The sequence below is a fragment of the Rhineura floridana genome, chromosome 4 (genome assembly GCF_030035675.1).
Source record: "Rhineura floridana isolate rRhiFlo1 chromosome 4, rRhiFlo1.hap2, whole genome shotgun sequence".
Taxonomy (NCBI): Eukaryota; Metazoa; Chordata; class Lepidosauria; order Squamata; family Rhineuridae; genus Rhineura; species Rhineura floridana.
This window is the reverse complement of record NC_084483.1, coordinates 211,537,916-211,565,825: the sequence shown is the minus strand read 5'-3', so window position 1 is coordinate 211,565,825 and position 27,910 is coordinate 211,537,916. Positions and strand designations below refer to the sequence as shown.

General features: G+C 51.3%; 1 protein-coding gene and 1 pseudogene across 2 annotated transcripts; one reads left to right on the top strand and one right to left on the bottom strand.

The window, feature by feature from the left end:
* Positions 1 to 1,716: 1,716 nt before the first annotated feature.
* GCKR (glucokinase regulator) lies at positions 1,717 to 27,460 on the bottom strand. 2 transcript variants are annotated; one of them, XM_061626004.1, is made up of 19 exons: positions 27,358 to 27,460; positions 25,880 to 26,035; positions 22,728 to 22,796; positions 21,564 to 21,632; positions 21,116 to 21,189; positions 20,832 to 20,898; positions 20,116 to 20,169; positions 18,950 to 19,044; positions 18,176 to 18,281; positions 12,789 to 12,907; positions 12,544 to 12,642; positions 12,337 to 12,434; positions 12,125 to 12,201; positions 11,520 to 11,616; positions 10,502 to 10,599; positions 7,488 to 7,571; positions 3,907 to 4,056; positions 3,133 to 3,267; positions 1,717 to 2,889 (listed from the first exon to the last, which is right to left on the bottom strand). In XM_061626004.1, the coding sequence occupies exons 1-19, from the start codon at positions 27,415 to 27,417 to the stop codon at positions 2,722 to 2,724; spliced, it is 1,875 nt and encodes a 624-aa protein (XP_061481988.1). In that variant the 5' UTR covers positions 27,418 to 27,460; the 3' UTR covers positions 1,717 to 2,721. The 2 variants fall into 2 exon arrangements, with proteins under 2 accessions (XP_061481988.1, XP_061481989.1); XM_061626005.1 differs by having other exon boundaries at positions 18,950 to 19,023.
* Positions 16,791 to 16,896, top strand: LOC133384699 (5S ribosomal RNA; annotated as a pseudogene).
* Positions 27,461 to 27,910: the final 450 nt, after the last annotated feature.

The following is a 27,910-nucleotide window of genomic DNA, read 5'->3' as shown; positions in this document are numbered from 1 at the left end:
TAGAAAACAGAAACAAAATTCAAAGGGACCTTGATCGGCTGGAGCATTGGGCTGAAAACAACAGAATGAAATTCAACAGGGATAAATGCAAACTCCAGTCAGTTCTTAGGAAAAAGAAACCAAATTCACAGTTATAAGATAGGGGATACTTGGCTCAGCAATACAACATGTGAGAAGGATCTTGGAATTGTCGTTGATCACAAGCTGAATATGAGACAATAGTGCGATGTGGCTGCAAAAAAGGCAAATGCTATTTTAGGCTGCATTAACAGAAGTATAGTTTCCAAATTGCGTGAAGTATTAGTTCCCCACTATTCAGCACTGGTTAGGCCTCATCTTGAGTACTGCGTCCGGTTCTGGTCTCCGCACTTCAAGAAGGATGCAGACAAACTGGAACAGGTTCAGAGGAGGGCAACAAGGATGATCAGGGGACTGGAAACAATTATGAGGAGAGATTGAAAGAACTGGGCATGTTTAGCCTGGAGAAGAGGACTAAGGGGAGATATGATAGCACTCTTCAAGTACATGAAAGGTTGCCACACAGAGGAGGGCCAGGATCTCTTCTCGATTGTCCCAGAGTGCAGGACACAGAATAATGGGCTCAGGTTGCAGGAAGCCGGATTTCAGCTGAACATCAGGGAAAACCTCCTAACTGTTAGGGCCATACAACAATGGAACCAATTACCTAGAGAGGTAATGGGCTCTACGACACTGGAGGCATTCAAGAGGCAGCTGGACAGCCATCTGTCAGGAATGCTTTGATTTGGATTCCTGCATTGAGCAGGGGGTTGGACTTGATGGCTTTGTAGGCCCCTTCCAACTCTACTATTCTATGATTCTAAGCACTAGGTCAGTATTGTCTACACTAACTGGCAGTCACTGTTAGGCGGGGGACCTTCCCTGGTCTTCCTGGAGATGTTGGGGATTTAACCTACGACCTTCTGCATGAAAAGCAGGTGCTTGCCACTGAAATAGCCCTTCCCCATTCATGTTCTGGTCATCTCCGGGCTGGATTGCAGTAGTGCACTCTATGTGGGGGTGCCCTTGGAGACAGTTCAGACTTCATTTGGTCCAGAATGCTGCAGCCAGACTGTTGTCTGGGGCTAGCAGGAAAAATCCTATAATGCCAATTTTATATCAGCTTTACTACCAATTTCTTTTGGGGCTCAACTGAAGCTGTCACCTTTATTCTTAAAAGTTCAAATGGGCCTCCTGAGACCAGCAATTATCTTAGGGACTCCCTCCTTGCATCAGAGTCAGCTCAGCTCTTGTTGTCCCCCTCTCCTCCCCCTTTTCAGGGATCAGTAAGTGGGTGGGTGACTTTGTGTTGGCAGGAGCTCAAGGGCAATGCTCTTGTCCTGTTCCCCTGCTAGACAGCAAAAGTTTTCCCAGTCCACACACACACACGTACATCTCTCTCCCCCCATTTGCAGAGGAACAAGGATCATCATTCCAGGCCAGCAGCTGCAGGACAGTGACACTGGTTGGCGTGGGGGCACCAAGGTATGGCCAAGGCCACCAATGACGCTGGCCCAGGGCATGTAGCCTGCCTAAGTGTCAGACCAGGCCAAAGAGAAGCACTGCCACGTGGAGCTGTCAGAGTTGGGGGAAGGAGGCTGCACTCTGATCCCTGGGAAGGATTCAGGACATTTCCTTGGAGCCAAGCACCCTTTCTCCTCCTCATCCCACCCAGCCCAGCAAGAGCAGGATGCACCGTTGCACAGACCCATGCTTTATTACAAAAAGTGCAGGAAGCCCAGAACCCTTCCTCCTCCTGGTTCCCCCTCAACGAAACGGAGGGCTGCCACAATCAACATCAGGCTGGGGGAGAGCCACATCCACCCCTTGTACCCAGACAGAGAAAGGTGAGGCTCCAGGGGGCAGGCTGAGAGGAGCGCTGCCATCTGCTGCTGTGCCCACCCCCATGCCACTGTGCCACACGACACTGCCAGCAGGTACAGCCTGCAGGCACCACAGGCAACCTGCTCAAAGCCTTGCGAGGCTTCAGCAAAGCCTTGCAGACCTCTCGGGAGACTTGGCCGGACAAGACGTGGGGGAGGCCTATAACAGGCCTCTCTCCCTATGGCCTGGCCTCAGTCTGTGGGTCGATGCTGCCCAGTTTGGCCACTTGGCTAGTTCCCGGTGGCCATGGAAGTCCTGGCTGGGCAGCTGGTGCCACTGCCTTCTTTTGTTTGAAGCATGGAGACTGCAGCCCTTCAGGTATCACAGCAACGCCCCAGCAGTGCAGGGAGTCGGCCTCAAGGTAGGTTGCCCAGGCGGGAGCCTTGGTGGTGTGACAGTGTCACCTGCCCCCAAAGCGGGTGGAGTAGCTGTGGCTGGCAGGAAGGGCACCAGTGGGGGGGGAAATACTCTTTCTGAGATGTGGGTCTTGGGGCAGGTCCAGCCCTGTGCCAGGGGGCACAGAAGGGCATTCTTCAGGGGCATCTGTCTCCCAAGGATGGGGGGAGGTACAAGAAGAATCTGGCTTTGGCAAGGGAAGAACCTTGTCCTCCCCCCATCCCCCGCCCAGATCCCTCCTTGTCCATAGGATAACCAGGAGTCCCCCCCCCAAGCAGGGCCCCACCTTCCTGCCCTCCCCATTTCCCCACTGGGAAAAGTCAAGTGACTCGGAGTGGTGCAGTGCAATGCCGGCTGAGGATGTCTGGCTGGAAGACCGTGTGAGGACCAAGGCCACTGGCCCCCCTGGGATGGCTGGTGCCCCTACGGGCTCTGCTCTTCGGGTTCCGGCTTGTCTGCCCCCCGCTTGTGTCCCGGAGCTCTCAGGGCAGCGTCAAGGGCAGCACGGAGGGAGGGTGCGGTCTCCAGGCGAGTGCAGGCCTCTGGTACTGTACAGCTGCGCAGGAGGCAGAGCAGGGCAGTGGGCACAACCTGGGGGGGCGGAGGAGGGCACAGCTGCAGCTCCTGGCCAGTCATGAGTCGAAGGAGGTGGGGCAGGAATGCTTCCTTAGCCAAGGTGGCCTAGAGTTCCCAGGGTCAGCTAGGGGCTTGGGAGCACCAGGGAGGCTCAGCTGGGGGCGTCAGAGGAGCCCAGCACAGCCAACTCCCCATCTCCACTGTGCCTGAGCACAGGGTTGGAAGAGGGGAATGGGGCGGAGGGGAGAGTGTGCTTACCTTGCTCTTGTCTGTTGCTGCAGCAATGTGCTTGGAGACTTGAGCCGTGCGAAGCTCCTCAGAGAGTGGCTCTGGGTCATAGATGACTTGCAGCAGCGCTTCCAGGCATTTGGCCTGTGAATGCCCTGTGAACCTCTGGAGGGAGGGAGGGGGGAGGGGCTGTCAGGGTGCACCAAGGGGCACTTCCCTGGCACGTGGGGCTGTGAGCTGCCCTTTTTCCTGCAAGGATGAGGGCCCCACAGAGCCACCATGGTGTTGTGAGAAAACTTCACAGGGGTTTGAGTTGCCATGCTGCCCGGATGCTGACGGGTGTTCCTAGGCACACACTTTCCTTGAGTAACCTACCTCACAGGGATCATAAGGTTAAGCCCACCATTGCCTCCCAAAGCTCATGGAAGACATTTGGGAGACAAGCAAACTCAGGAGTGATTGAATACCCAGAGCCAGTCAGGTCGGAAAGACAACCCCCACCACCCCAAGTGTTAGGGCAAGGGAGGCATGTGCCTTTGTCTCATCACAGTGGCTCCTTCCTAGACCACAGCAGCCAGAAGCAGCAAGCCCTCACCTTCCCAAGGCGTCAGGCTTGCGCTGGGAGAAAAAAGGATGTCGAACTGAGTGCAAGACCCAGGCTGCTTTGACCCCAACTGGTGGCCCTGGTGGGCTCTGTGTGTGTTCTTGCAGCCAGCCCTTCAGGAAGATGGCACCCATCAGCTCCATGCCACACAGGGCATCCTGCAGGGCACAGGCCAAGCCCCTCTGGACACCAGACAGTACCTGCAGGATGGTGACAGCCCTCCAGAAGAGCTTTGAGTTGCTCACTCTCAGGTCCACCATGTGGTTGCGCAGGATCTTGCCTTTCAGGACGTGCGCCCCGGTGCTGACTGTGTTCAGGATCCACTTGGTGCTTAGCTCCCTTTGGAATCTCTGCAAGGGAACAAAGGTATGAGCTGGGGGTCACAGGAACGGGCAACTGAGCTGCTGGAAGGAAAGGCCCAGAATGGCTCCAGCAAGTCTGTGGAAGCGTCAGGCAGTAGAACATAAGAACATAAGAAGAGCCTGCTGGATCAGGCCAGTGGCCCATTTAGTCCAGCATCCTGTTCTCACAGTGGCCAACCAGGTGCCTGGGGGAAGCCCGCAAGCAGGACCCGAGTGCAAGAACACTCTCCCCTCCTGAGGCTTCCGGCAACTGGGTTTCAGAAGCATGCTGCCTCTGACTAGGGTGGCAGAGCACAGCCATCATGGCTAGTAGCCATTGATAGCCCTGTCCTCCATGAATTTGTCTAATCTTCTTTTAAAGCCGTCCAAGCTGGTGGCCATTACTGCATCTTGTGGGAGCAAATTCCATAGTTTAACTATGCGCTGAGTAAAGAAGTACTTCCTTTTGTCTGTCCTGAATCTTCCAACATTCAGCTTCTTTGAATGTCCATGAGTTCTAGTATTATGAGAGAGGGAGAAGAACTTTTCTCTATCCACTTTCTCAATGCCATGCATAATTTTATACACTTCTATCATGTCTCCTCTGACCCACCTTTTCTCTAAACTAAAAAGCCCCAAATGCTGCAACCTTTCCTCGTAAGGGAGTCGCTCCATCCCCTTGATCATTCTGGTTGCCCTCTTCTGAACCTTTTCCAACTCTATAATGTCCTTTTTGAGATGAGGCGACCAGAACTGTACACAGTATTCCAAATGTGGCCGCACCATAGATTTATACAATGGCATTATGATATCGGCTGTTTTATTTTCAATACCTTTCCTAATTATCGCTAGCATGGAATTTGCCTTTTTCACAGCTGCCGCACACTGGGTCGACATTTTCATCATGCTGTCCACTACAACCCCGAGGTCTCTCTCCTGGTCGGTCACCGCCAGTTCAGACCCCATGAGCGTATATGTGAAATTAAGATGTTTTGCTCCAATATGCATAATTTTACACTTGTTTATATTGAATTGCATTTGCCATTTTTCCGCCCATTCACTCAGTTTGGAGAGGTCTTTTTGGAGCTCTTCGCAATCCCTTTTTGTTTTAACAACCCTGAACAATTTAGTGTCGTCAGCAAACTTGGCCACTTCACTGCTCACTCCTAATTCTAGGTCATTAATGAACAAGTTGAAAAGTACAGGTCCCAATACCGATCCTTGAGGGACTCCACTTTCTACAGCCCTCCATTGGGAGAACTGTCCGTTTATTCCTACTCTCTGCTTTCTGCTTCTTAACCAATTCCTTATCCACAAGAGGACCTCTCCTCTTATTCCATGACTGCTAAGCTTCCTCAGAAGCCTTTGGTGAGGTACCTTGTCAAACGCTTTTTGAAAGTCTAAGTTCACTATGTCTACTGGATCACCTCTATCTATATGCTTGTTGACACTCTCAAATAATTCTAATAGGTTACTGAGACAGGACTTTCCCTTGCAGAAGCCATGCTGGCTCTGCTTCAGCAAGGCTTGTTCTTCTATGTGCTTAGTTAATCTAGCTTTAATCATACTTTCTACCAGTTTTCCAGGGACAGAAGTTAAGCTAACTGGCCTGTAATTTCCGGGATCCCCTCTGGATCCCTTTTTGAAGATTGGCGTTACATTTGCCACTTTCCAGTCCTCAGGCACGGAGGAGGACCCAAGGGACAAGTTACATATTTTAGTTAGCAGATCAGCAATTTCACCTTTGAGTTCTTTGAGAACTCTCGGGTGGATGCCATCCGGGCCCGGTGATTTGTCAGTTTTTATATTGTCCATTAAGCTTAGAACTTCCTCTCTCGTTACCACTATTTGTCTCAGTTCCTCAGAATCCCTTCCTGCAAATGTTAGTTCAGGTTCAGGGATCTGCCCTATATCTTCCACTGTGAAGACAGATGCAAAGAATTCATTTAGCTTCTCTGCAATCTCCTTATCGTTCTTTAGTACACCTTTGACTCCCTTATCATCCAAGGGTCCAATTGTCTCCCTAGATGGTAGGAGCCCTCCAGAGAGACACCATCTCTGGGGAACCATCAGAAGCCCCACTCCATGATGAAAGCATGATGACCGGGCGGGAGCACACACCCCTCTCCCCACACTGACCATTGTTGTTGTTCCCACCCTTCCTCCCAGAGGAGCCCATGGTGGCAAACAAAAGCACTAAAACACTCTAAAACATCTTGAAGACAGACTTTAAAATATATTAAAACAAAATGTCTTTTAAAAAAGCTTTAAAAACATCTTTAAAAGCAATTCCAACACACAGACTGCAATAAGGCCTCTACTTAAAATGCTTGTTGAAAGAAGAAGGTCTTCAGTAGGTGCCACAAGAGAAAACAGATGGCACCTGTCTAATATTTAAGGGGAGGGAATTCCACAGGGTAGGTGCCACTACCCTAGGTCGGCTTCCTAGGTTGTGCGGAACAGAACTCCTGATAAGATGGTATCTGCAGGAGGCCATCACCTGCGGAGCACAGTGATCGACTGGGTATCTAAGGGGCAAGACAGCCTTTCCAAAAAAGGAGGTATTTGTGACTGGGCGGTAGTTGTCACAAACCAGTGGGTTCAGGGTGGGCTTTTCCAGGAGTGGTTGGATCACCGCCTCTTTCAGGGTGGCTGGAACCAGTCCCTCCCACAACGACGCATTGACCACACACTGGATCCACTTGGTCATATCCCCTCGGCTCCAATAAGCCAAGAAAGGCAAAGGTCAAGAGGACACGTTGCTGGCTGCATTATCACAAGCACCTTGTCTACATCATCAGGCCACATCAACTGAAACCAATCCCAAGACGTTTCAGCAGACGTTGCACTGGACACCTCATTGGGGACTACGGTAGATGTGGATGCGGCATCAACATTGCTATGAAGGCAAGGAACTTTACCCTCAAAGTGCCTCGCAAACAATTCACAGTGGGCCTCCAAAGGGTCTAAAACTCCCTTTCCTGGAGCTCATGTCAACAGACCCGACAATACGAAAAAGCACCACCAGATGGCTACTGCAGGATGTGATGGTGGCAGAGAAGTGGGCCTTCTTCGCCGCTCTCACCACCACACAGTAGGCAGAGTTTTGATGTTTTACTCATGCCCGATCAGCCTCACAGCACGTCTTTTGCCACTTGCACTCTAGCCGTCATCCAGCCTGTTTCACAGCCCTTAGCTCACTGGTGTACCAAGGTGCAAACCAGGCTCCTCAATGCCGGAGAGGGAGCTCGGGGGCAACCATGTCCAGAGCCAGCTGTTCCACAGCGTGACAAGGGCTTCAACCGGGTCACCTGCTCTATCTACTGGGAACTCCCTCAGGGCATTCAGGAATCCAATGGATTCCATTAGTCTCTGGGGGCAGACCATCTTATCTTAAGCATTCCACTGCTGCCCACTGAGGTCGCTCTATGTCTTCTTACCTGGATGAAATTGCCTTCATACTCCAGGAATAAGATCGGCCACATGATGCTGATGATGGAAGGGAAGAGCTTCTTGAGGGAGGCCTAGTGTGGTGAGGGAGGGAAGGACAGACAGACATAAGAGACCATCAGCTACTAGATGAAGCTCTAAAGTGTGCTTCCAGAGACAGTCATGTGTACTTTGCAGGAACCAATTATGCTACTAGTTCAGAGCTTGTGCAATGAGGAATGGTGACTTCTCCTTCAGTACTACGGGGGGGGCGGGATAGCCCTGAGCCCAGAATGGCAGTGTGACGATGTCACAAATGTATGTTTTGTTTCTTTTAAGGGAGTTAAGGATTGGCACTGGAGAAGGTGGAGACCACAGACTTGCAGCAGGATGGGGTGGGAGGGAGGACATTTTCTTAATAATGGGCCATTGTTGCAGTGAGAAGAGGCACAGTGAGGAAAGTCTTGCATTATGCTTTTCTTGTTCTGTTTCTTTATTTTAAAAAGGTATATAAATGCATTTCTGGCCAGTACAATAACTCTCAAAAACAGCAACAAAGGCAAATCTTAATCATAATCACCATAAACGGTCATGCCAAGAGCTGTTTTCAAACGGACACATGAGCATTTATATAGTAGATCAGAGCATGTCAGTGCTCACCATTTACAGATGTGGCTGGCCAACTGATGCATATTATGCAGCCACAAAGGCCTCTAAACCAGCCTTCCCTCACTTGGTGCCCCCCAGGTGGGGGTGTAGTTATCAGCGGCTATTTGCTGTAACGGTGCTTGTGCTCCTCCTCCACTGTTGGGCACCTCTGGACACGGTGTGCTGCAAGTGGAGGGAGGAGGGTGCTGTTGCGCTGGGGCCTGCCTCCAGGCTTCCCTTTGGGGCATCTGGCTGGCACTGGACTAGATGGGCCCCCTTTGGCCTGACCCCGCAGCCATGCTCTTCTTATGTTCTCAGGTTGTTTTGGATTGCAACTCCCGTCAGCCCCAGACAGTCTGGCCAATGGTCTAGGAATGCTGGACTTTGCACTCTAAAACCTCTGGAGGGCACCAAGTTAGGGTAGGGAGCTCTAGACAGTTAAGGCTTCTAGTTAGGGTTAGCATGTCAGAATTACAAAGCGTGAACTTTCTTTAATTATAACATTTAAAAAATGTACTATTCAAATGATGCTTGGGACATAGAATCTAGTTGCTGGTGTAAACAGGTACATACAGATATTCCCCAAATATCCCTTAGGGAGAACATCTCCCTTGTTACAGGGGAACATGCAAGTTTGCTTATTCTAACAAAAACATATTTTCAGTTTTTATTTTTAGCAGGTTAGGGCCAACCGACAAGTTATATTATTCACATTTTTTAGTAAAGCATACTTAAACTGGCAACTTTTATTTTTAAAGAAAAAGCAGCCATGGGGCCCCAATCCAGAACAGCCTCCTAATCCAGACTGGGGGCCTTCACCAGTTTGCTACGGAAAATCTAGCTGGTTGCTATTTCTCCTCTCTCCCCCATTCCACAAGGTGCTGTTTACTGCAAACAATACCTCAGGGGACAAATAGCCAAGAGGCAGTTTTCAGCAGGATAGTGGCATAAGGTCCTGATCCGGATTAGGAAAACAGTCTGGATCAGGGCCCCATGGTTACTTTTTTTGTCAAAATAAAAGTGGTCAGTTTAAGCACACTCATAGCAAAGCATGAATAACATACTGTGTCAAAAAATCAAGGATGTTGCAACGGTCTGCCTTTCTCAGATTTTGTAAAAATCTATTCCATTCTTTGTAAAATTAAGTGGTTTTAAAGATCACATTAAAAGATCCTCCGTGGCGCAGAGTGGTAAGCGGCGGTAACGCAGCCAAAGCTCTGCTCACGGCCAGAGTTCGATTCCAACGGAAGGAGGAAGTTGAATCTCCAGTAAAAGTGGTCGAGGTCTACTCAGCCTTCCATCCATCCGTGGTTGGTAGAATGAGTACCCAGCATATGCTGGGGGGTAAAGAAAGGCCGGGAAGGAACTGGCAATCCCACCCTATATATACGGTCTGCCTAGTAAACATCGCAAGACGTCACCCTAACAGTCGGAAACGACTCACACTTTTATTTATGGCAAGCTAGGAGCAAATGTCTGTTGGACAAACTGAGGCTCCTGATGGTTGCAAAAGATCCCAAGAGGCTGCTGCAGGAGAAGCCATTGGTGAGGGCAGCAGGAAGGAGTCCTGTCCTGGACGGGGGGGGGCGGAGAGGGGGCAGCTACTGCTGCTATGAGTGAGGCAGAATTCACACTGATCAAGTCATCTCTGTTTCTTATCTGTAATGTATGTCATTCATGGATCTGAGATACTCCATATTAAGACTTCTGCTGCTGCCTCTGGCCTGACTCAGTTCCTCAAATGGTCTGTACAGCATATGTTTGAAACATATCCTGCCATCCCTTCCTTTGAGATGTCTCCTCCGGCCTGGGTTGCTTTCTTGAGTGACCTGACTGTCCACCCCTCTGCCCTCCCGTTTGATCCAGCCCTAGTTTCTGCATCTCTGAGAATGTAGCAAGTGTGCAAACCTTGCAGCCTGCCCATCACAGACTTTCTCCTGGAGGCACAGAGAGAGAGGCAAGCCCTGATGGACACTTGTCCTCAGAGTCCAGGGCACCCGTAGGCCCAAACTGCAGCACGTGCTTAGCCCAGAGAGCCCAGAACGACCTGCTCTACGAAAGTCGTTTGGGAGGCAAACAGACATGCAACCCATGCCGCCAGGCAAGGACTTAAGAAGAGCCTTGCAGCAGCAGCTAGCTCAGGCCAAAGGGGGCCCACCTCATCCATCAACCTGTCCTCACAGTGGCCAACCAGATGCCCCAACAGGAAGCCCACAAGCCAGACGTGGGGCAATGGCCGTCTTCCATGAGTCCCAATAACTGGCAGGCTGCCTCTGATATAGTGGAGGTAGGAAATAGCCATCATGGCTAGTAGCCATTGACAATTCTCCAGGTACTGGGGCCTACCAAACACACCTACCTTGGTTACGGCACCTACCGGTAGGTATTGCCCAACTGTGGCATGAGAAAATGCTTGCACGTTTGCGGTCCTCTCCTTCACCTGAACCACCAACTTCTCCACTTCATCAAGGTCATCTGCAGTCCAGAGATGGGAAGGAGGGAGGCTCAGGAGCTGCCAAGAGTGCCTTTGATGCACAAAGGGCATCAAGATCAGCCCACTGGTCGGTGCAGCCCATGTCTGTCGCCGCTAATGGCTTCTGGGGTCCCAGGCAGAGAAAAGCCTCTCTCATAAGGCATCAGGATGCTGGACTACATGGCCCCCTTTTGGCCTGATCCTGCAATCTGGGATCCTTTTTCACCTGGAAATGCTGGAGTCTAAGTCCTGAAGCCACCTATGTATGGAGGGCGCCCTGCTCTGCCATGGAGCCAGGGCCCATCCTCTAGGGCAGGTGAAACTGGGTCCCTGAGCTCCCTTCGCGCTTTCTGGGCCCCAAGGATGCCCTCACCCTCCCAAGAATGTAAGAAGCGCTCTGCTGCAGCTGGATGAGGCCAAAGGGGAACCATCTAGTCCGGCATCCTGTTCTCAAAGGGGTCAACCCAATGCCCCAAAGGGAAGCAGCACTCTGCACCCGCAATGCCCAATGCCTGGTTTTCTGCCTCTGGCAGTGGAAGTAGAACATGTACATCATGGCCAGAAGCCATGGGCTGCTCTTATCCTCTGTGAATTTGTGGTGGTGTTGTTATGTGCCTTCAGGATGATTACGACTTATGGCGACCCTGTGAATCAGCGACCTCCAAGAGCATATGTGGTGAACCACCCTGTTCAGATCTTAAGGTCATGTCTGTGGCTTCCTTTATAGAATCAATCCATCTCTTCTTTGGCCTTACTCTTTTTTGTGTAAACCCCTTTTAAAACCATCAAAGTTGGTGGCTGTCACTGCATCTTCAGGGAGTGAATTCCATAATTTAACTATGCACTGTTTCAAGAAGTACTTTCTTTTATCTGCCTGAATCTTCCAACAGGTCCTCCCACCCAATGACCCACCGTCCCTCACCATCTACTGTAAAAAGGAAGAGGACTGTGTCCAGCTCTGTCAGCGATGGGAGGATTGTTTTCACAAAGTCTTCTTCAGAGAAAGCAAACTTTGGGCCCTGCCAGGGAAAAACAGAAGGAGGAATTATTTATTTTATTTATTTTATTAGATTTTTATACCGCCCGACTAGCATTAGCTCTCTGGGTGGTGTACAACAAAATATAAAAATACAAAACATCTCAAAATCTCATAATAAATGCAGCATAAACATATATAAAAACAAGGAATCAAAAACAGTCCAGGAGCAGCGTCTTCTAGGAGATGCAACCTCAAGACACGTGTTAACTTGGCCCTGATCTAGCAGAAAGTGAAATGAACCAGCAGCTGCCGTCTTCAATGCCCATAACCTGGTGGTTTGTGCACCAGGCTTCTTTGTGAGTGGAGCGTGGCCTTAGAGATCTGAAACTGGAAGAGCTGAAGGATGGGTTTACTTGGAGCACTGCACTATTCTTGCTTTCAGGGCATTTGGGTTCGGGGTCCCATTTCTGTAGAAGCCCTGAGGGAGGAAAGGGAAGAAGACACCAGCGTAGGATGTGCCCAAGGAGCCTTCTCCTCTGACCACTCACCTGTGCAATCAAATCAGCCTCCCTGTTAAACATTTCACTGCGGTCCCCAATGAGGAAGCCCCGGACGTCATTAATGTCTGTGCCACAAAGGGACAAAGAGAGAAGTGAGTTCTTGTCTCTGCATAGGAAGGAATGCGTGTACATGCACACACGCACACACCACAGGCATGGGAGCTCTCGTCTGTTCACATACCCCCTCTGGTACAGCTCACCTGCCCCAAAGCTGGGGATGCACTCGGCCCCATCCATGATGGCGATGATGCCCAAGGTGTGCCAGCCAACCATGTAGATGGAAGCCTTCTTCTGCAGGCTGAAGGGGAGGGAGGGAGAGAGAGAGATTGAGCATGGGAGGAGGGGAGTTTCAATAGGCCCAACCCACATGTTCCTGCCTCCCTTGCTTGCCCACTCCCAAGGCTCACCTGGTGCCAGCTTGCTTCACTAGAGCAGCAATCTTCTTGCTCTGCCCATAGGTGACTTTGTGAGCGCGTTCATAGGTGCGGAGGATTTCCAGAAGACACCTGGTGAGGGGGGAGGGGACTCAGAGGAGCTTTGTGGTGCTGAGGCACCTCCAGAAGAGGGGCCAGGAGCTCAGGTAGGTGGCTCCCCACAGAGGAATCTTTGGAGGCTGCCCTCCTTGGTTCAGGCAGCTCCCTCCAAAACTCACTTCTCTGAGATCTCGCTGTCCTTGGAGACCGTCTTATGGGCTGTCAGGAGCAGAGTTTCCAAAAGGATCTTTGTGGCACTGCCCCCCTTCATCCGTGATGAGCCGGTGATCCCTTCGGGCTGAAAGAGCACAGCAGGCTGAGGCATGCACGCTCCCTGGCTCTGCCAGCAGGCTCTCTGAAGGCCCTGATGTCCCCTGCCTGGATATGCCAGAGACTGCAGGCCTGTTGACTGAGTCTGTAATCCTGTCCCTGCCTGACTGTGTTGAACACAGACACAGCCGACCCACATCAGTCACCCCAGGGATAAATTGTTACACCGGAGCACAGCTGGCGAACGAAGGGGCACTCGGATGGCCACGGCTAGTGGTCCTTGTCACAAGATACCCTCTCATCCATATGGGCTGAAATACATGCATGATGCACACTCACTCACTCCTGCACCAGACTGGGGCTTTACCTACAACAGGTTAACATTTGGTTAGCATGGTCCACCCCCAGAGACTGATGAAATCTGATACATTCCTAACTACTCTGGGGGATTTTCCAGTGGATAGATCAGGTGATCCTGTTGAGGTCCTAGTTCAGCCTTTCCCAACTAGTGGGCCACCAGATGTTGTTGGACCACAATTCCCATCTTTCCTGACCATTGGCAATGCTGGCTGAGGCTGATGGGAGTTGTGGTCCAATAACATCTGGTGGCCCACTAGTTGGGAAATGCTGTCCTAGTCTTACTATGGAATGGAAAGACTCATAGGGCCATTGATAGGATCCAGTGGCTCCTGAGGTCCCTCTCCAGTGCCATGGAGACAGCTTTGCTCCTTGGTACAATGAGAAGCGAAGGCTAGAGCATAAGTGGCATAGATATTGCTCCAGGCCAACAGAGCACATGTTCAGGCTCATAATCAGGCCTACCACGTGGTGGTGGGGACAGCAAAGAGCTCCTACGTTGGTGCCTCAATTGCATCCTCCAGGAGCCGCCTGGCTGAGTCATTCCATGTGATCTGGAGATTGGTCATCCTGACCTCTGGAGCACAAGGTGTCCAACTGTAAGCAGCTCGCAAAGCACTTCGAGGACAAAGTCACTCGGCTCAGCAGTGATTTGGATGCTATTATTGTGGCAGTCCCAGCTGAGGTGGCCAATGCAATGTCAAACCCAGTGCTGTGGGATCAGTTCCAGTTAATGTGGCTGGGTGATGTGGACAAAACACTCGCACTGATGTGCCTGGCCACCTGCTCCTTAGCGCCTTCTCCATCTTGGATTATTAAAGCTAGCCAGCGTGGGGTGACTGAATGAGTCACAGGTGTGGTAAGCGCATATTATTATTATTATTATTATTATTATTTGATTTATATCCTGCCCTTCCTCCCAGCAGGAGCCCAGGGCCCCAGGGTGTGATGTCCACTGCCCTTAAAGCGGCGGTGGTGGGTCCACTTCTTTAAAAGCCCACTCTGGACCCAATGGACTGAAAGAAGTATAGACCAGTCGCCAACAACCCTTTCTTGGCAAAGCTGGTGGAGAAAGTGGTTGTAGAGCAACTGCAGGTATTCCTGGATGAGACTGATTGTCTAGATTGTCCAGTCTATCTGAAGGAACGACTCCAGCATCATCAGCTATGCCGTCCAACAAGATTAGCCTCAAAAGACCTTCTCTCTGTCCCATCACTCAAAACAGTCAGACTGGTGAGGACTAGAGAGAGGGCTTTTTCAATTGTGGCCCCCACCCTGTGGAACTCCCTCCCAAATGATCTCTGCCATGCCCCCTCTATAATGAGTTTCCGCCGGGCCGTGAAGACCTGGCTCTTCAGGCAGGCTTTTGGGGTGGGCTAGATTTTATCATCATTGTTTTCAGATTTTTAATGTTTATTGTATCTGTATGCTTTTTTGTATGTCGCCCAGAGTGGCTGGATAGCCAGCCAGATGGGCGACTAAGAAATTCAGTAAATAAAATAAATAAATAAATAGATCCATCACAATCTGGATTCAGACCCTGTTTCAGAACAGAATCAGCCTTGGTTGCCCTTTATTGCGAGAAAGAGAGGATTGTGTAACCGTTACTTCTGCTTGATCTCTCAGCGGCATTTGATACCATTGACCATGATATCTTCCTGGACTGACTCAGTGGGACGGGCATCAGAGGCACCCTATTATGGTGGTTCTGCTCTTACCTTCAGGGCTGCATCCAGACAGTAGCCCTGGGTGGGAGTTCCTCGGCCCCCTGGCACTTTTGCTATGGGGTTCTGCAGGGTACTGTTCTTTCCCCAATACAATTCAACATCTATATGAAGCCATTGGGAGTGGTCATTAGGAGTTTTGGAGCAAGGCGTCAGCAATATGCTGATGACACGCAACTCTATTTCTCCGTAACATCTGAATCAGAAGAGGCTGTGAACGCTCTAGATCAGTGTGTGAATGCTGTAGTGGGCTGAGTGAGGGCCAGTGAACTAAGCTTGAATCCTGGGAAGACAGAGGCTCTTTGGGTAGGTGGTTCCCATTTCCAGGAGATACGCAGGTAATCTGCTCTGAATAAGGTCATGCTCCCTCTGAAGAAGCAGTCCATCGCTTAGGGGCATTCCTGGATTCATCTTTGTCACTAGAGGCCCAAGTATCTCTGTGGCAAGGAGTGCCTGTTACCAGCTTTGTCTTGTTCATCAGCTACGGCCATTTCGGGACACTGCAGTCCATGTGTTGGTAACCTCGAGGCTAAATTACTGCAATGTGCTGTATGGGGGACTGCCATTGGCCCTGGTTCGGAGGCTTCAGCTGGTGCAAAATGCAACAGCCAGACTGCTGATGGCGGCACAGGGCTGACAACATGTGACAAAACATCTGCACTGGCTGCCCATCCATGCCCAAGCTGGGTTCAAGGTCCTTGTATTGATTTAAAAACCCCTGAACAACTTAGGTCCAGGGTATCTCAGGGACTGCCTGAACTCTTATATCCCACCTTGATCACTGAGATCATCTGCAGGAGCGACATTGATTGTCCCCCGATTTGGCGAGGCTCATTTAACACCAACACGAAATCGGGGCTTCAGTGTCACTGGCCCAGTTCTCTGGAGTGCTCTGCCAACAGAGATTCAGCAGGCGCCTTCTGTTTTAGCTTTTAAGCACCTGCTGGAAACTTTTCTGTTCTGCCAGTTGAGGCAACTAAGATGTCCTTTTGCAATAGCTGACCTTTGTTTCTATCGTATTTTTAATGGTTTTTCACGGTGTGGTTTTTTATTTGTTGTTAACCACTTTGATGTTTTTAAAATATGAAATAGCAGTATACAAATATATTTAAAATAAATAATCTTTAAAACAACAATTTTGCCACCCACAGGACATACTGCTTTGCTTTGGAGCCGGCTGGGTAAGAGACTTGTAAGCTGAGCCAGGAGTCCAGCCCAGACCCCCCTTTCCTCCTGGTCCCCCCTCCACCCCCTCCCTCCACCCATTAACCCTTTGGAGGACAGGAGGAGGCAAGGAGTGGAGAGGAAGGTGGAGCATCCACATTCCCAGTGTCAGGCTGAAGTGCCTGACAGAACGTTTGACAGAAGGCAGGCAGAGAGAGGGGAGCCCCATCTGAGGTGCCGCTATTGGTGGGGCAGCCCACACCAATGACACATCTAGGAGGTTCTTTCCCACAGCCCAGCACAGGGAGGGCATTCTGCACAGCCAGCCAGGGCCAAGGGCACCCAGGCTCAGCCCAAAAGGCTTTCCTCACCTCCCCACCAGTACTCTTATGGGATAAGCGCCCCTTGGGGGTTGGTGGGTGACCTCACAAACTCTGTGATATTATAGTGGGTGGGGGGGACAGGAAAGGGCATCACATAGGGTGTCCTGGTCTGGCACAGGCTTTGTTAGGCTTGGGATCCTATTGCCACACTAAGTACCTGGCATCACCTCTTCCAAAATCTCCTGAAGGGTGGTCACCACCAGAGATCCAAAGGAGGCGTGGAGTATGGCAACACCAGAACTGGCCTTTTCACTGGTGGCTCCCCATTTGTGGAATGCCCCCTGACTACGGCCATACTACCCTGAACACGCCCGATCTTGTCTGATCTCAGAAGCTAAGCAGGGTCAGACCTGGCTAGTACTTGGATGGGAGACCGGGTGCCGTAGGCTTAGAGGAAGGCAATGGTAAACCACCTCTTACCGTGAAAACTCTATGAATATATCCAAAAGGATTCATAGGGTCACCATAAGTCATAATCGACTTGAAGGCACATAACAACAACAACAAATCCCCAGGAAAAGACCCCTGGCCCATCATGAGCTTTCAGGCACCATGTCAAGACATTTATGCTTGCCTGTGCTTTTGGTGTTCATTCTGGTATGTTTTAGCCTCCATTGTTGGAAGTATGTGGTGGAACTCAGACTGGTGGGTTGGGGTTACAAAGGTCGATAGAGAGGAGACCTCCTGGCTCCTAGGCTGTACCTGTCCTTTGACCTCCTGCTAACTCTTCCTTCCTGAGTAAACTGATATTCTTAGGTTGCTGACCACATCCTCCAGCTGCCTCCCCCTCCTCCTCCCTTGTCTTGAGAGAGAAGAGAGCTATTCCCTTTGTCTCTCTCTTCACAGCATGAGGGCAAATGCTGGGCTCACTGTTTGCATCTCCCACTTAACTAGATAGATAGATGCAGAATGCTTTCCTATTAAGGTATGTATTTCCTGAATAGAGTAGTTTTTTGGAGTTTTTTGAAGCCTCAGTGTGACTAATTCCAGGGAAGGTGTGCAATTTGGGAAGCATTCCAGCCCCCACACAAAGCTCTTTACAACCCTGCAACGATTGTATTGCTAAATGTGCACTTTATATCATTTGGTTTACTGCACTTGGTTGTTTTCTTGGGGTTTGGTTTTTCATTCGTTTTTTAACTGCTTTTGTTTTTGTATGTTATGGGGTTGTAAGTTGGGTCGAGACACCTTTTTGTATGAAGTGACAAATAAATGCAATACCCAGTAATAAAAATAATGACAATGACAAAAACAAATTTGAAAATGCAAATAATGTTAATGGGGAGCAGGGAGGAAATTGTGGCGAGTACATCTTAATATGGCTTTATCATGAGCTGCCTCTTGTGCCTCAGGCAAAGCTTGTGGCTGGGAATCCCCGAGATTAGCAGAAGCACAAGCTGAGCATGACATGTTTGGCCAGACAACTGACATCTCTTTTGGGTCTGGGCTGTGGGCTCACCTGCACATGTTCCAGCTCTGCGTCAGTGTTAGGGTTACAAGGAACGTCACTCCCTCTCCTCCCCACTGCCCCCATGCCAATATGTGCTGCAAGTCTGGGAATTTCAAAAGTAATGCAGATCTTGACAAAGTTCTCCATCTTCCTCCCAGCCACCATAATACGAAGCTGCCCAATGGCCGTGCCGGAGGAGCGCAGGGCCGGCAACTTACCCCCACGGCAGGATTGAGGACGAAGGCCTCCTGCGTCTCCTGAAGCTTCTCCATCCGTTCAGCAACCTGCTGGAAGGTGGAGTGGAAGCCCTCAATCTTCTCTGTCCTGTTGGGAGATGTGGGGCATGAGGGGCCGGCGGAGGCCTCTTTCCCAGGCCCCTACCCGGCCAAGGCCCTGAGGTCTGCACTCTGGTGCTGCCAAGGCCACCGCCTGACATCTTTCCCCAGAAGTCCACCCCCAATAGCCCCACCTCATATTGGGTGTTAAAGTCACTGGTGAATTGAATATGGCAAATATTGTTAATGGTGGAGTTTATATGAAGAGATAGCTTTGTGAAACTGACGGCCGCAAGGCAGGGTGGACAGAAGCAGTGCCCCCCCCTGCACACCCACACACACTTTCTGTGTTGGGCCTGGGAATTCTCTTGAGGGGGAAGGAGACCTCCATTTCTTGGGGGGGGGTTGAGACCCTCCACGTGGTGCCCTGGGGGCAGGAGAGAGCACAGGTGGGGCAAGGAGAGGGTCCCATGTGTGGGTGGGTATTGGGGGTAAGGACAACTCCATGGGCAATGGGCTGACTGCTCCAGAATCTCCCCCCCCCAGTCCACACTCTCACTTTGTGTCCAGCATCCAGGAAGGTGAAGGCAGTGGGGGCGGGACTATTCCCTGTTTGCCCCATCATGCTCCGCTTCTTCCTGGGAAAGGTGATGCCCCAGCCAAGGGCCTGGAGCTGGGGGTCACTGCAGAAGAGGCCCTGCCCAGCGCCTCCATTACCTGGCCATGGTGACTGGGTTGAAGCCCACCAGCACTGGGACGTAGATGTCCAGGTTGTTCATGCAGAAGTCCAGCTGCCCGGCCACATAGGGAGCCTGTTACAAGCCAGCAGAGCCCCCGTGAGGCATCACCGCCACCACCCACCTTCTCAGCCGCAAGCCCAGGGCAGTGGCCCTCTGGCCAGGGTGCTCATGGGCCTTCCTCCCAAAGCCAAGTTCCTTGGAGGCCAGGCCCACTGGGGACTCCTGGCTTGGGAACGGCCCCTTCAGCCTCTCCTGCCCCATATTTCCTTTTTCAAATCTGGCCCCAGTGCATGAAGCTCTGCAAAGGAGAGAGGGAGAGGGAGAGAGCCATGGGAACACAGGAATCACCCTTGCACTGGCTGGCCGTCGGTCCACGTAGCCCAATGTTCCCTACACTGACTGGCAGCAGCTGCCCAAGGTTTCAGAGGGATCTTTCCCAGCCCTGGCTGGAATGTCAGGAACAGAATCTGGGGCCTTCTGCATGCAAAGCAGATGTTCTGCCACTGAGCCACAGCCCTTCCCTTCAGCACAATGATAAGATGCATTGCCCACCAGACCAGAGGAGCTGGCTATGAGGGACTTTGTAGGAGGTGCTCATCAGGGACATCTACGTGAAACCTTCTAGCTGGGAGGGAGCAATCATCCTTGCACCTTCTGCCTTCCACCTCACCCTGTCATAGAATCATAGAATAGTAGAGTTGGAAGGGGCCTATAAGGCCATCAAGTCCAACCCCCTGCTCAATGCAGGAATTCAAATCAAAGCATTCCTGACAAATGGCTGTCCAGCTGCCTCTTGAAGGCCTCCAGGGTTGGACAGCCCACAACCTCTCTAGGTCATCGGATCCCTTGTCATATGGTTCTAACAGCTAAGAAGTTTTTCCTGATGTCCAGTCGAAATCTGGCTTCCTGCAACTTGAGCCCATTATTCTGTGTCCTGCACTCTGGGATGATCGAGAAGAGATCCCGGCCCTCCTCTGTGTGGCATCCTTTCATGCACTTGAAGAGTGCTATCCTATCTCCCTCAGTCTTCTCTTCTCCAGGCTAAACAGGACAGAGATGTCCCTCACTCTCTCGAAGTTCCTACAGGGGCTAGGAGTTTCCCTCTCCCCCCCTCCCCACCCCACCCCCACGTTAAATACTCACAGACAAACCACATGAGATTCCAAAGAAAATGACTCTCTTCTTCCCTTCACAGACCTGGTGGAGGAGAAGGGGGCTCAGTAGAAATTGAGGGCCTGGTGCTCTCCTCCCTTCATAAGTGCCAGGGGTCTAAGCCCCCTCCGGGGCCAAGGCATCTCTCACCCCATGCCCTGTGGATGACTCCTTGAGGCAAGCGATCTCAATGTCTGTCTGTTTGTCCTTCCACAGTGGCTAGAACTCCCCAGCAAGTGTCCCCTGCCATTCTGTGCCACGTTTTGCAGAGCATCATCACCACTCGGGTGCCACACGGAGAATGGTGGTTCTCCCAGACCACTAGGAGACAGCAGCTCTGCGGTGTTCCTGTTGTAGCAAGTGTCTTGGCCCTCAGCTGGGCCTCAGTTGTGGCATGCTCTGCTGCTGCACATGGGACCTTTGCTTATGGCCACCACCACCACCACCTCCCTCCCTCCCGCTTTCTGTCTTCCTCCACAAGCTATTTGCTTGGTGTATTCGTCTGGATTAAAAGGACACTGGGTTATTTGTGCTGCTTGACTCTCAAGAAATCCTGCTTCATAGTGTGATTCCAGAGCACCTGTGGGCTCTAATTACCACTGAGGAAAGGGATACCACAGAGGCAGGCCTGCAGGTGGCCCTCATTAAGCCGCTTCTCACTGGAGGGTCTGTACCCCCCCCACATACACACACACCATCAGCCTCACCTTGTTCAGGTCCTCAATGCCCAGCAGTGCACTGTCCTCAGAGCCCTCCTGGGATGCCACAAGAGACCTGCAAGAATCAGCATCAGAGCTGTGGTATCTGATCACTCCAGTGTGAAATTCTACTCCCAGAGCTCCAACCACAGAGAGAGGGAGAGAGAGGGGGGGGGTCTCCCTTCTGCAACTTGCAGTGACAAAATCTCAGATGGGGGCACTAGGTGCCCCACACACCAGACTGGTAACCCAGAGCCTTTTTTGCAAACCACCCTCTCCTAATATGCCCTTACCTGTCTCCCCCAGCAATTATATATGTGTACTGGGGGGGCTGCCCCAGACCCTTCAGAAGTTTGTTAAAGGACACCTGTGAAAGACAGATAGAAGGTCGGGCATGAGAGGGCTGAACATCTTGTGCCCTCCCACCAACTGAGAGAGATAATTTAGAAGGCCACAACCCAGAGCTGACTTGAGTGGCACAAACCCTCCTAGTGATACACACTGCCCCCTCCCTGCACACAGGCACACACACACTGTTGCAGCTTCCTAGGCAGGCGCCCCTGCAAGCCCAGCTGCGCATGCTCGAGGCAGTGCTGACTTCTAAGATTAAGCACCAAAGGCCAAGCAGTGCCCACAGCACCAGCCCTCCCCACCCCCAGCACATTTTCTGCAGGCCCTGGACCACCATGGCTGCATCAGCAGAGGTGATGGGAGGCGACGGTCCAGGCAAGAGTGACTCACAGCTATGAGGAAGGCAAACCGTCCAGAGGCACCGCCACCACTCAGCACAATGAGGGTGTTGTCTGGTTCCTGGGGAAGGAAGAGAGAAGAAGCTGGGTGCACACCCACTCCCTGGCCCTGGGCAAGCTGCCAAGAGCAGCAACTGGACCCCTGGACCCCTCCAGAGATTTAGCCCACCACTTGGCAGAGACAATGGTTGAAGGAAGACATAGATACGTGCACCTACACCACAGACAAACCTGCTGGGGGGGGGTCTCTCCAAGGCCACTCTCCAGGCATCAGGAAGAAGAAGACAAATCACCCCACCCAGGCTTGGAATGCCATAGCTCAGTCCTGGAACCTGCCACCTCTGAGTATATGCTGAGTTCATTTTCCTCCCTGCTGAGTAAACACTGCCAGCCACTACAGGTTGAGGTGGCAGGGCTTCAGGTCAGAAAGCAAAGCTTCCCAGCAGCAGAACTGGGTCCCAGCACCAGAAGGAACAACGGAGGCTGCCTCATAGGGAGTCAGACCAATGGTCCATCAAGCTGAGTGACAGCCGCTCTCAAGGGTTTCAGGCAGGGACATTCCAGCCCTCCCTGGAGATGCTGCCGTTGGGGACTGAGGCTGGCACCTTCTGCCTGCAAAGCCCTCATGCTCTACCACTGGGATACGATGGCCTTGCCCTCCTAGGTGTCCTCACCTATGCCAAGAACAAACCTCTCGTCACCTCACCCTAACCTGGCAGCCCCAACACAAAGTGACTCACAGCAACAGTCCTCTAGTTTTAAGGAGTAGAAGGACTGAGACCACACGCTGGTCAGGGCTACTGCCCTCTTGCATTCTGTATGTGAATCCCCTGCTACGAACACTCGCACCCTGAGCCCCATAGCTGTGAATCCCCCACTAGTGGAGGGCACCAACTTTGTCACATAGCTCACCAGCTGTGAGTCAGCCCCCAGACCATGGTATGGCCAATGGAGTGGGCCTGATCCAAGAGTAGGCACGTTGCCCACCTCCCTGTGAAGTACTGGGCTGAGTTCATAGGAGTATTGCATCAGCATCTCTGCTGGGGAAACAGGAAGCTCTCAGTTATGCTGACCCCAAGAGCCCTGCAGGGCCCAACTCATGCTCTGTCAAGACACCTGCATGCCCACAACATGTGGTGTGCGCCATCTGCCATACCTTCAGCACCTCCTGAACTTTGCCAATAATGTCCATCATGGTCTTCAGCACTGATTCACTGTACAGCCTCTGGGGACACAGAACAGGATGCTGGTCATGCCTCAGCATTCAGCCCTCATGCAAACCAGGATGGCATTGAAAATCAACATTGTGGCAGAGCAGCTCTCAAGCTGATCACTGGGGTGGGGGTGGGGGGAAGCTGCAGGATCTGAGAGTACCTGGACTGGGATTATTATCCCGAAGGGGTGAGGGTTTCAATGTTTGCGATGGTCAAAGAGGAAGAGGGGCAGAAGTGGGCAATGCAAGTGCTGGGGGGCTGCTCCCCCTTCCAAGAGGCCAAAGGGGCATGAGAGGAAAGACATTTGCCAGAGGCATTTAGAGAGATGCCACCATGCACAGATGCTGATGCTACAACTGAGCTGGAGTGTGTGGTTTTAAAGGAGAGCATAAATAAAGTAGCTGTAATAGAAACCTGGAGGGATGCAGAGAACACCAGTGGGACATGGTGACTCCGGACCCAAAAGCGGCAGAATGGACGGGCATATTGGGGGTGATGTCACTTTGTGCATCAACACGGACAGAGTCACATAAATCAGACATCCCAAATAAGGGGCAGACTCCTCCACAAAATTGCTGTGGGTGGCAATACCAGGCCCAATAATGAATTTAATACTGGGGATGTGGCAATATTGCAGTTGGGTCCAGGGAGCTGTTAATGCCTCATTGTGGGGGCAGGGAGGTGCCACCTGCCTTGCAGAAGGTGCTAGTGTGCCCCCTCCTCAAGGGCCCCCCCAGGGCACAGAGGTATGACAGAAAGGCCGCTGAGTTGCAGATCCCCGTCCCTGGGCAAGGTGCTCAAGAGCCCAGCTTTTGGGCAGGAGAAAATGAATTATTCTACACCTCTTTCAAGCTTGCTTCAGGGCTGGTCGTGGCACCGAAGCTGCTCTGCTCACCCTGGCTGATTGCTTTTGTCAGGGGAGAGGTCCTCTTGTGCATCAGGAACCGACCAGAAACAGAAAGCAGAGGGGAGAAACACTCTCTCTTCTGACTACAAGAAGGAACTTCTTGACAGTAAGGGCAGTTCGGCAATGGAACCGACTGCCTAGGGAGGTGGTGGGATCCCCTTCGCTGGATGTCTTCAAGCAGAGGCTGGACAGCTATCTGCGGGAGATGCTCTAGCTGCGGATTTCCTGCTGTGAGCAGGGGGTTGGACTCGATGGCCTACAAGGCCCCTTCCAACTCTATGATTCTATGATTCTACTCGAACCCTGCCCCTTTCACCTGTAAAATCTGGTGGGAGCCGCTTGAGTGCGTTTTTTAAAAATTAACTCCTATGAGATTTTGCAACTGATCGGCAGGTAAACCCATTCCTCCTCCGGGTATGGCTAAGGGAAATGCTTTGATCCAGTGACTAGCGCTTTTACAGTCCAGGAATAAATGGACAGTTCTCATAAGAACATAAGAACATAAGAAGAGCCTGCTGGATCAGGCCAGTGGCCCATCTAGTCCAGCATCCTGTTCTCACAGTGGCCAACCAGGTGCCTGGGGGAAGCCCGCAAGCAGGACCCGAGTGCAAGAACACTCTCCCCTCCTGAGGCTTCTGGCAACTGGTTTTCAGAAGCATGCTGCCTCTGACTAGGGTGGCAGAACACAGCCATCATGGCTAGTAGCCATTGATAGCCCTGTCCTAATTTGTCTAATCTTCTTTTAAAGCCATCCAAGCTGGTGGCCATTATTGCGTCTTGTGGGAGCAAATTCCAAAGTTTGACTATGCGCTGAGTAAAGAAGTACTTCCTTTTGTCTGTCCTGAATCTTCCAACATTCAGCTTCTTTGAATGTCCATGAGTTCTAGTATTATGAGAGAGGGAGAAGAACTTTTCTCTATCCACTTTCTCAATGCCATGCATAATTTTATACACTTCTATCATGTCTCCTCTGACCCGCCTTTTCTCTAAACTAAAAAGCCCCAAATGCTGCAACCTTTCCTTCTCTTAAAGAAGGGCTGTAGAAAGTGGAGACCCCATTAGGAAAGGTATTGAAAATAAAACTGCCGATGTCATAATGCCATTATACAAATCTATGGTGTGGCTGCATTTGGAATACTGTGTATAGTTCTGGTCGCCTCACCTCAAAAAATATATTGTAAAGATGGAAAAGGTTCAGAAAAGGGCAACCAAAATGCTCAAGGGGATGGAGCAACTCCCCTGTGAGGAAAGGTTGCAGCATTTGGGGCTTTTTAGTTTAGAGAAAGAGAGAAAAAGAGGTGACATGATAGAAGTGTATAAAATTATGCATGACATGGAGAAAGTGGATGGAGAAAAGTTTTTCTCCCTCTCTCATAACACTAGAACTTGGGGACATCCAATGAAGCTGAACGCTGGAAGATTCAGGACAGACAAAAGGAAGTCCTTCTTCACACAGCACATAGTTAAACTATGGAATTGGCTCCCACAAGAGGCAGTGATGGCCACCAACCTGGACGGGTTTAAATGAGGATTAGACAAATTCAGAGAGCCAGTGTGGTGTAGTGGTTAGAGTGTTGGACTGTGACCTGGGAGACCAGGGTTCGAATCCCCACACAGCCATGAAGCTCCCTGGGTGAGCTTGGGCCAGTCACTGCCTCTCAGCCTCAGAGGGAGGCAATGGCAAACCCCCTCTGAATGCCGCTTACCATGAACACCCTCTTCATAGGATCGCCATAAGTCGGGAGTGACTTGAAGGCAGTCCATTTCCCTTTCAGACAAATTCATGGAGGATAAGGCTATCAGTGGCTACTAGCCATGCTAGCTATGCTCTGCCTTCATAGGCAGTGTGCTTCTGAATACCAGTCTCTGGAAACCACAGAAGGGGAGAGTTGCTCTTGCTCTCCAGTCCTGCTTGTGGCTTCCACTGGAGGCATCTGGTTGGCCACAGTGAGAACAGGATGCTGGACTAGAGGGGGGCCCTTTGGCCCAATCCAGCTGCAGCCAGGTTCTTCTGATGTTCTCAGCTAATGATCCACGTCACTGGGTACCGTCCAATGAGTAGATTACTTTAGAATTGCTCAGTGATGGGTCCCAAGAAGAGGGTGCCCAGTCTAGCCCAGAACCAAGGTAAGGGGTCACAATCCAGACCACCACCCCCAAGGCAAGTAGGTAGGGGCAGGCAGGCACCTTGTAGTTGACCAGAGTTTCATCCTCTTCCTGGAATATCTCAGCATCACAGTCTTTAAGGAGCTGGACAATCTGGGCCGGGTCAGCTTTGTCCAGCTCCCGTGTGATGGGGTTTGACTTCTCTGTGATGGGTAAGGCTGCCTCGTACCCCGCCAGCTAGGAGAGAAAGGCATTAAGGGATGGAGGGAGTTATGGAGCACATAGACAAGGGGGCAATAAGCATTGGAGAACAGCCGTGAGCTCCACCCTGAGCCTCAGGAGGTGGGCTGGGAACCCTTCCTGAAAGGCTGCAGAGGCCCATACCTGCTGGTGGATTTTCCTCTGACATGTTGCACATGTTTGCTGACCTTTTCTTGGACTTTTGATAATGTGGTTCCCTCCATATACAGTAAGCTTCACAATCTGCAAGCCAACTAGTGCAGACCTTGTCCAAAACATTATGCTGCTGAGCCCAAACATCAAACCTGCAGCAGAAGAACTCAAACCTCCTTTTGACTATAAGTGATTGTGGGGGGATCATCTTCTTTCTCTGCAGACCAAGAGGACTTTCTTCACCCTTCCTGTGCATAGTTATGCACAAGCGGAGATGCCCCACTGAAGTAATGCATCTGAGAATCTGTGCACAGGATCGTTGCTTACATTAAAGAATTAAATTTCTATTTTTATTTAGATTTTATTCTGCTAATGCCATGACTCACTTTGGCATACAAAATAAATCAAATGCATCAATATTGTACAGTATAGCCATAGAATATGAAAGGAAGCCAGCACAAAAATATGCGGGCAACAGAACAGAGACTCCCTTTCTCAAGGGCTGGAGAAACAAGCCTAAGCAAAAGGCCTGGACGTACATTGAGGTCCTGGCGCAAACAGGCTCCTAGGGTGTGGGCAGGGCAGAGCAGGGCCTCCAAACCTTGAGGACTCCTCTGTGAGCACACAGATGCTCCACCAACAGCAGAGCAGGCCCAGCTGAAGGGGCCTTCTCCTGATACGTACTACTCACCCACCCATCCCAGACAACCGCCCTCCAGGGACTCTGGGAGGGTCTGCCCCAGTCCTGGCCGCTGTGGCCTTCTCTTGACTGGGGGTCTGCCAGGGGCTCAGTTACAACTGAGGCGCTCAGCTACCACCCGTGCATGGCCCTTCTAGGAGCGGAAGTGGCTGAGCATTTCAGCTGCTGAGCATTTCCACCCTCCTCCTCACTCTTACTTGGTGGTGCCATTGACACAAATGAGGCTTACTTGCTTCCAGATAAAAGGACTTATTAAGGCAGACACACACACCCGGCCTGGCTTCCTTTTACAAAAGCCATGCTGCTGGGGGCATTTCCCTTCCCCACAGGTGACATTTCCCAGTCTCCTGCCATCTGCCCTTTGGGGCAAGTTCGACTGGACTTAAGTGCAGCCTTTTTTTCTTTTCTGTCTAGAATAAGCATCAGCCATTCTCCCCCCGGCTCCTGTTTTTGCCATTGCCCTTACCTCCCATTTGCCCGGATCTGGTGTGTCAATAACATGAGGGTATTTTGTTGTGCCGCGCATGGTTCACTGCCAAGAACAGGCTCTGGGCTGGAGGCAGCATTGGCCGCAGCCTTATCAGGTCTCTGCTGTAATGATTAATCTGGGCAGTTAAAGTTCAAGCTGCTCTATCAGTAGGCAGAGATCCCTTGCTTGTCTCCAGAGGGGCCCAAACTCTGCCCCCTCCATCTCCCAGAGGGCAGGGCTGGGCTCTCTTGCACCACTCCTGGCTCACAGGGAGGAAACGGACATCCAGGTCACAGCTCAGCAGCTGCGTGGCAAACAGGCCTGGAGGGGCTCCGGAGGTGTAAGGTCCATAAGAGAGAGAGAGAGAGAGAGGAGCTGAAAGAAATCTGCTCTCCATATTGTTGACGCTGCTGTCGCTAGGCTCAAGACAGGCAGAAAACTGCCATGCTTCTCCCATTTCCCTTTGCAGCAGAAACATCAGGAGTCCTCCAAGAGGGTCTTAGGCCCAGGTGACACAACTGCAAAGGGTTTTGTTATGCTCTAGCAGGTG